This window comes from Cynoglossus semilaevis, chromosome 8 (assembly GCF_000523025.1).
Source record: "Cynoglossus semilaevis isolate Cse_v1.0 chromosome 8, Cse_v1.0, whole genome shotgun sequence".
Lineage (NCBI taxonomy): Eukaryota > Metazoa > Chordata > Actinopteri > Pleuronectiformes > Cynoglossidae > Cynoglossus > Cynoglossus semilaevis.
The window spans coordinates 29,704,444-29,711,953 of record NC_024314.1 but is presented as its reverse complement, the minus strand read 5'-3'; the positions used below and the strand labels follow the sequence as shown (position 1 = coordinate 29,711,953).

At 50.9% G+C, this 7,510-nt stretch overlaps 2 protein-coding genes and 1 long non-coding RNA gene across 5 annotated transcripts in view; 2 read left to right on the top strand and 1 right to left on the bottom strand.

Annotated features, from left to right (window-relative positions):
- Nucleotides 1-1,350, top strand: part of rbm17 (RNA binding motif protein 17) — a 5,505-nt gene extending 4,155 nt beyond the window's left edge. The window contains exons 9-12 of one of the 2 annotated variants that reach the window (XM_017034163.2): nucleotides 257-330; nucleotides 423-521; nucleotides 606-678; nucleotides 1,075-1,350. In XM_017034163.2, the coding sequence (XP_016889652.1) occupies nucleotides 257-330; nucleotides 423-521; nucleotides 606-678; nucleotides 1,075-1,178 (350 nt within the window). In that variant the 3' untranslated portion in view covers nucleotides 1,179-1,350. Of the gene's footprint in view, nucleotides 1-253; nucleotides 331-422; nucleotides 522-605; nucleotides 679-1,074 lie in introns of both variants that reach the window. The other variant, XM_008316144.3, reaches the window with a different exon arrangement.
- Nucleotides 1,351-2,761: 1,411 nt separating this feature from the next.
- LOC103383118 (6-phosphofructo-2-kinase/fructose-2,6-bisphosphatase 3) lies at nucleotides 2,762-7,171 on the top strand. Of its 2 annotated transcripts, XM_025058154.1 has the most exons (14): nucleotides 2,762-2,898; nucleotides 3,611-3,733; nucleotides 4,534-4,630; nucleotides 4,708-4,774; nucleotides 4,846-4,920; nucleotides 5,000-5,056; nucleotides 5,148-5,272; nucleotides 5,349-5,535; nucleotides 5,653-5,799; nucleotides 6,040-6,054; nucleotides 6,085-6,183; nucleotides 6,267-6,396; nucleotides 6,478-6,605; nucleotides 6,682-7,171. In XM_025058154.1, exons 2-14 carry the CDS (start codon nucleotides 3,649-3,651, stop codon nucleotides 6,961-6,963), a joined length of 1,494 nt encoding a protein of 497 aa, XP_024913922.1. In that variant the 5' UTR covers nucleotides 2,762-2,898; nucleotides 3,611-3,648; the 3' UTR covers nucleotides 6,964-7,171. The 2 variants fall into 2 exon arrangements, with proteins under 2 accessions (XP_024913922.1, XP_024913921.1); XM_025058153.1 differs by having other exon boundaries at nucleotides 6,040-6,183.
- Nucleotides 2,811-5,398, bottom strand: LOC112487426 (uncharacterized). Its single transcript, XR_003050484.1, has 3 exons — nucleotides 5,326-5,398; nucleotides 3,098-3,257; nucleotides 2,811-2,948 (listed from the first exon to the last, which is right to left on the bottom strand). It is a non-coding gene; the product is annotated as an uncharacterized LOC112487426 (long non-coding RNA).
- Nucleotides 7,172-7,510: the final 339 nt, after the last annotated feature.

Below are 7,510 nucleotides of genomic sequence, written 5' to 3'. Positions count from 1 at the left end.
CTTTGATCCTGATAAGGAGTTCAAACAGGGGGACAGAGGTTACAGGTCTGTGAGAGACAGAAGAGACAGAAGTCCTGGTTTGTTGTTGACCAGAGGAGTTCACCCCTCCCCCCCCCCAACAGTGCTAGTGGGAGAACTAGTACCGTTGGAGGCTGATCCACTGCACATGTATATGAAACATGTCCAGAGTGTGGACCACAGGTTGAGCCACAGGTTGAGCCACACTGTTCCTTGTTTGTTCTGGTCCAACCAGTAGATTCTGGGAAGAAGTCTGACGCAAACCCACTGACTGAGATCCTCAAAAACCCCACCAAGGTGGTTCTACTGAGGGTGAGTGTGTTGTTACCAGACCCCCCCCCCACCTCCCCCCCCCCCCCCCCCCGCCATCTCACCCCCACCCGAAAATATATCTGTGTCCACAGAACATGGTGGGACGAGGAGAAGTGGACGAGGACCTGGAAGGAGAGACAAAAGAAGAGTGTGAGAAATACGGCAAAGTGGTGAAGTGTGTCATATTTGAGGTAAGAAGATCTTCACATCTTCACAGTCAACAGACAAGCCTCACCCACGCCTCACCCCTGTCTCACCCCTGTCTTCATGTTCAGATAGCTGAGGTCCCAGATGAAGAAGCTGTCAGGATCTTCCTGGAGTTTGAGAGGGTGGAGTCAGCCATCAAAGGTCAGTGTCTCCATCAGGTGGACCATCAGTGGTGGCCCATCAGATGGACCATCAGTGGTGGCCCATCAGATGGACCATCAGTGGTGGCCCATCAGATGGACCATCAGTGGTGGCCCATCAGATGGACCATCAGTGGTGGCCCATCAGATGGACCATCAGTGGTGGCCCATCAGATGGACCATCAGTGGGGGACCACCAGAGGTGGACCATCGGTGGTGGACCATCAGATTGACCATCAGTGGTGGCCCATCAGATGGACCATCAGTGGGGGACCACCAGAGGTGGACCATCGGTGGTGGACCATCAGAGGTGGACCATCAGTGATGGACCTGAACCACAGTAATAATAAAACGTAACCTCCTCCTCCTCCTCCTCCTCGTCGTCTTCTTCTTTCAGCTGTGGTCGACCTCAACGGCCGTTACTTTGGAGGACGAGTCGTCAAAGCTTGTTTCTACAATCTGGACAAGTTTCGGGTTTTGGATCTTGGAGAGCAGGTGTGACGTCACTCGTGGACCAATCACAGGCCTCCACCTCCTCGTCTGTACATAAATGTGTTTTTTATATTTTCTGATGGTGTTGGAGACTTGGTCTTGTAAATGATTTTTTTCAGTTTTTTTCTTCTGACCTGTCGATGACCTCGACACCAACAAAATAAAACCAGTCCTGACTGAACTTTGACCTTGAGTATTTCAGAGCTGGAGCCACTCCCAGCAGTCACCACAAGAGGGCGAAGGTGGACCGTTCTCTAGTACAGCATAGTCAGCCTCATCATTCACACTGACATTCACACCTGAGGTCAGCTCAGAGTGAACAGAGGAGTCAGAGCTGGGACTCTAACCTACGTCCACTTCTCCACTGTGTCCAATCATTTCATCATGTTTCTTTGCAGTGGACGCTAGCGTGCAGGCGCTAGGTAAACTAGCTCTGAATGGCGGTCATATCTGTGTGACAGTCATGTTATCGTCTGTAATTCACTGAAGTCAATCTGCGTCTGTTGTTGGGAAACTAGAACAGAACAGTTGATACAGTTATTCTACGAAACTGATAGCCAATCAGAGAGCTGCGATACCGTCAGTTCAAGTGGATTCCTAGGACGCCCGTGTGTGTGAGAGGGAGAGAGAGCACAGCTGCCAGCGCTGTGATTGGTCCTCAGTGCTCACTGAAACCTTGACCTACATACCTGTACTTCTGTCATGGAGTGAGGTCAAGAGGTCAAGATGCCTGGCTCAAAGGAACCATGTTGAATGGAACACGAGCGTGGGTCAGTTCTAGGAGTCGTCGGTTGTGTTTGTTAACCACAGACTACACACTACAGTACCACAGTACTTCAATCAAATACTTGATGAGTAGTAAATGTAGAGAACCACAACACACCCTGTTGGACAGCCAAACAATCAATCAATCAATCAATCAATCAATCAACAAATGATTTTATTAACTGTGAAACTGGTTGGTCCACGTGGGTGGTTGTCTACTGACTGTCTGTCTGTCTGACTGACTGATACAACGTCACAGTGTCTTTGTATTGAGTCTGTGCAGCAGTAGTGAAGTACAGCCTCTGGGGAAGTACTGCTCTGAAGTACTCTGGGGAAGTACTGCTCTGAAGTACTCTGGGGAAGTACTGCTCTGAAGTACTCTGAAGTACTGCTCTGAAGTACTCTGCTGCTCTGAAGTACTCTGGGGAAGTACTGCTCTGAAGTACTCCGGGGAAGTACTGAGTTTCCTAGTTCAGTAAAGTCGGGCTGTGACCCCGTGCACGTTGACTCTCACAGTGAACACATCTGTGTTGAAACAGGAAGGTGTCACTGGTACAGTTCAAACACAGGTCCTGACCCACTCTCACCTGAGAAAGCTGCATTCTTCAGACCAGTGACGTCACAGCTGATAAAGTACTCGACTCATTCTCACAGGTAGTTCAACAAAGATTTCTTCAGTCACTGCTTCACGAACCACCACCGACTTCTATGTATGTCAGTTATTACCAGAGTTTACCACAGGGCGGCGCTGTAGCTCCAGCTCTTGTGTGTCGGTGTGTAGCTCACTCAGCGGACGTGGGCAGTTCGTCCCCACCGTCACGTGGTTTCCCGGCAGTCGTCATAAATAGCGGATGTTTGAGGCAGAGCTTCAGAAGAATCCGCTCCATCTGTCACCGAGGCTCCTCCTAACGGTCGGTGTCTTCAGGAAGGCTCAGAGTTCCCGCCAGAGATGAAGAGCGAAGAGGTAGAAGCTGAAACGTCACAGTCTTTACTTTCGTCTTCACGTTGTTTTCACTGTCGTTCGGTGGAGAAAACATTTATTTAGCTGTCGTGAGCCTGTGATTGGCTGTGGTTTTACTGCTCTATAAAGTAACGTTTTCTTTAGTTTAACTTTTTCTCTGTAAAACTGACGTCAGCAGTCGTCACGTGACCACTCGACTCACCGCCGGCACTTGTTACGGTTTGTAACCACCATGTTACAGCCCGACCACGTCCTGCTCTCCTGTTAAGGTCGCGTCGCTATGGTAACCTCGCTGACTCGAGTTGCGTGACATCACTGGAGGATTGGTGAGGAAGACAGCAGCGCATGCGCATGGCTTCATCCTGTGGAGAAAGAGTAGACAGAACTAGGAGCGGCTCGACTGACAAACGTAGTTACGTTGATTCTCGACACATTAACGTAGAGTCAGAATGTTGGTTTAGTTAGTCATAGTTAGTGATAGTTAGTTTAGTTTAATATTAATTTAAAATGTATTTGATTTGACTCGGTGTCAGTCAGCGACCGTTGTCGGTTCCCAGGTCAAACAGTTCTACAGTCCGTCACAGCTCACTGACAGAAACACATTCATACTCAGGGTCACTGTGAATCTGTGGGGGTCAAGCCCCCCCCCCCATCACTAGTGGGTCATCTGAAGTACTCGTTAAGGTTTTTTGTACTCAGTACTTCTCCTCAACAGGTTCACCCCACCTGGCCAACCCCCCCACCGTGGTCGTCATGGTGGGTCTGCCGGCCCGAGGCAAGACCTACATGTCCAAGAAACTCACACGCTACCTCAACTGGACTGGCTGTCCTACCAAAGGTACTGAGAGAGACTTAGAGTAGGCCAGTCTGTGTCAGTCTGTGTCAGTCTGTCATCATCTGTCAGTCTGTGTCATCTGTCAGTCTGTGTCATCTGTCAGTCTGTGTCATCTGTCAGTCTCTGTTGGTCTGTGTCAGTCTGTCAGACTGTCATCTGTCAGTCTCTGTCGGTCTGTGTCAGTCTGTCAGACTGTCATCTGTCAGTCTCTGTCGGTCTGTGTCACTCTGTGTCATCTGTCATCATCTGTTGTTTTGTGTCAGTCTGTCAGACTGTCATCTGTCAGTCTCTGTCGGTCTGTGTCACTCTGTGTCATCTGTCATCATCTGTTGTTTTGTGTCAGTCTGTCAGACTGTCATCTGTCAGTCTCTGTCGGTCTGTGTCACTCTGTGTCATCTGTCATCATCTGTTGTTTTGTGTCAGTCTGTCAGACTGTCATCTGTCAGTCTCTGTCGGTCTGTGTCATCTGTCGGTCTGTGTCATCTGTCAGTCTCTGTTGGTCTGTGTCAGTCTGTGTCGGTCTATGTCATCTGTCAGTCTGTGTCATCTGTCAGTCTGTGTCATCTGTCGGTCTGTGTCAGTCTGTGTCATCTGTCATCATCTGTTGTTTTGTGTCAGTCTGTCAGACTGTCATCTGTCAGTCTCTGTCGGTCTGTGTCATCTGCCAGTCTGTGTCATCTGTCACTCTCTGTCGGTCTGTGTCAGTCTGTCATCATCTGTCGGTCTGTGTCATCTGTCAGTCTGTGTCAGTCTGTGTCAGAACATCGTGTTCAGTTTCTTCTTCGTCTTTTTTCACGTCCAAGTCTTCAACGTTGGAGAGTATCGTCGAGAGGCCGTCAAGAACTACAGCTCCTACGACTTCTTCAGACCAGACAACGACTGTGCTCTGACCATCAGACAGTGAGTCCTGTCACCGCGTGTGTGTGTGTCTGTGTGTGTGTGTGTGTGTGTGTGTCTAATCAGACGCCTGTCTGCAGGGAGTGTGCCTTGGCAGCCTTGAGGGACGTGAGGTCCTACTTGAAGCATGAAGGCGGTCACGTGGCGGTGAGTGACCTCCAGACGTCTGTGTCACACCGTCGTCCAATCACAGAGCAACAATCTTTCATGGTTTCCAGGTATTTGATGCCACAAACACGACGAGAGAGCGACGAGACCTGATCCTGGCGTTTGGCGCTGAGAACGGCTTCAAGGTAGAGACTTTGGTGTGTTGGTCTGAGGTCAGGAGGTCAGGGTTCAGACCCTGACCTCCTGACCTCCGTGTGGTTCCAGGTCTTCTTCGTTGAATCTCTGTGTGATGATCCCAGTGTCATCGCAGCCAACATCATGGTGAGACGTCTGTAGTGAAGCTTCATCACTGTAACGCCTCCACCGCCCCCCAGGGGGTGTCATTTACCTGACAAACTTCCTCCCTGGACAGGAAGTGAAGGTGTCGTGTCCAGACTACAGAGACTGCAATAAGACGGAAGCCATGTTGGATTTCCAGAGGAGAATTGAATGCTACAAAAGCAGTTACCAACCTCTGGACCCCGACCACCACGACAGGTCGCCCTCAAAAAAGAAACACACGACACAGATATTCAGCTCCAGGTGCTCACTGCTGCCACCTTCTGTCCTTCAGGGATCTGTCCTTCATCAAGGTGATGGACGTCGGTCAGAGGTTTCTGGTCAACCACGTCCAGGGTCACCTCCAGAGTAAGATCGTCTACTTCCTGATGAACATCCAGGTGCAGCCGCGGACCATCTACCTGTGTTGTCATGGTGACGGCACAGACGCCGACTCTGGCCTCTCACCCCGGGGCAGAAAGGTCAAAGACATGAAAATAGAATTGAATTTTTAATCAATAATAATAATAATAATGACTAAATGAATCATTTAATTAAAACGACCAGGAGATGATGTTGGTGTTGTCTTCACGCTGCAGTTCTCCTCCGTCCTGGCCCAGTTTGTGGAGCAGCAGCAGCTGAAGGACCTGAAGGTCTGGACCAGTCAGCTGGGCTGCAGCGTCCAGACGGCCGAGACGCTGGGACGACCGTACGAGCAGTGGACGGCGCTGAACCAGATCAATGCTGTAGGGGGCGCTACACACACACACACACACTGTATTCAAATATTCACTGCACATCTGTTCATCCATCCATCCATCCATCATCATCCATCCATCATCATCCATCATCATCCATCCATCATCATCATCCATCCATCCATCCATCATCCAACCCTTTTTTACCCCCGGCTCCTCCTGTGGTCAGTCCCAGGATTCTCTGGGCCGGTTGTTGAAGGACCAGGTGTGTCTTGTGTGTTGTGACAGGGCGTGTGTGAGGAGGTGACCTACGACCAGGTGACCTACGACCAGGTGACCTACGACCAGGTGACCTACGACCAGGTGACCTACGACCAGGTGAAGGACAAGTTCCCAGAAGATCAGCTTCTCTGTGGCTGTCCTGCTGGAGAGGTTTGTTACTGCGGCCAGACACCGGTCACTAGACAAATGAATAACTGACCACTGATGACATCACACCTGCCCCTCCCCCACAGTGCTACCAGGAGCTGGTGCAGCGGGTGGAGCCGGTCATCATGGAGCTGGAGAGACAGGGGAACGTCCTGGTCATCTGTCACCGGGCCGTCCTGCGCTGCCTCCTGGCCTACTTCCTGGACAAGAGTGCAGGTGAGGCTGTAGTGTTTCAGTGTTGGTGTAGTGTCTTCAACAGTCGCTCACTGTCACTGGTTGTTGTTGTCATGGTACCAGAGGAGATGCCGTACCTGAAGGTCCCCGCCCACACCCTGCTGAAGCTCACTCCTGTGGCCTACGGCTGTAGGGTGGAGTCCATCGGTCTGACCGGGGAGACGCTCAACTCCCACAGAGACGGAGCCCAGGCAGGTGACACGCTGATGACCCCTGACCTCTTGACCTCAGCTGTAGACATTGACAAACCTGCGTCTCCTCCTGCAGGAGGTGAAGCCCAGGAGTCGCCCAGGTGTCGCTCCTCGGACCAGCACTGAGACCAGCGTCAAGAAACCACGGGTTGACCAACTGGACTCCGCTCCAAACCAGGAGATGGCGCCCTCTGTCTCATCACTGGCTCTCTACGGCCGCTCACCCCTCCCCGTGGCTCCACCTGGTGGACAGGTGAGTCCATCAGAGGACACTGAGGACCATGTTGTTGTCTCTTCCCGTCCCCCGGTCCTTTACTTTGAGGACGAACCTGCGGAGAACCTCATCTGGTCACCGTGACCGTCAGGCTGCAGAGACAGACACCACTGAGGACACCTGGACATGTGGACCTGGACATGTGGACCTGGACATGTGGACCTGGTCTGAACGTCAGTCCAGGTCCAGGTCTAGAGACTGTACCAACACCAATAAGTGCCTGACGTCTGGATTTTCAGGTCCATGTTGAAGAAGAAGTCTTAATTCTCCCTTCACTCCAGGAGGGGGCAGAGGAGGGGGGGGTCAAAGGGGGGGTGGCCATAGCCCCTCCCTCACCTGATGAAACACATTTTAAAATATTTATTTCTTATCAAATGTAGCTTTGGTTTTTCTTCATGCTGAAAACAGGTTCTCTGATGTAGTACTGTTGTGTAGTACTGTAGTACTACAGTACTGTAGTACTACAGTACTGTAGTACTGTAGTACTACAGTACTGTTGTGTACTGTTGTGTACTGTTGTGTACCCGTCCAGACCAACTGAAGCACTTTATGTCTGGTCTTGTGTTGAAGTATCAGGTGTTTTCTACTCTGACTGAATGATTGACAGACGGTGAAGAAGGGGAGGGGGAGG

Bases quoted from the DNA above. Each gene is read 5' to 3' on its own strand.
- LOC103383118 (XM_025058153.1), top strand. From the start codon at position 3,649: ATGGTGGGTCTGCCGGCCCGAGGCAAGACCTACATGTCCAAGAAACTC. The intron at 4,921-4,999 runs GTAGAGACTTTG...GTGTGGTTCCAG, and splicing joins GCGCTGAGAACGGCTTCAAG to GTCTTCTTCGTTGAATCTCT. The intron at 5,536-5,652 runs GTCAAAGACATG...TTCACGCTGCAG, and splicing joins TCTCACCCCGGGGCAGAAAG to TTCTCCTCCGTCCTGGCCCA.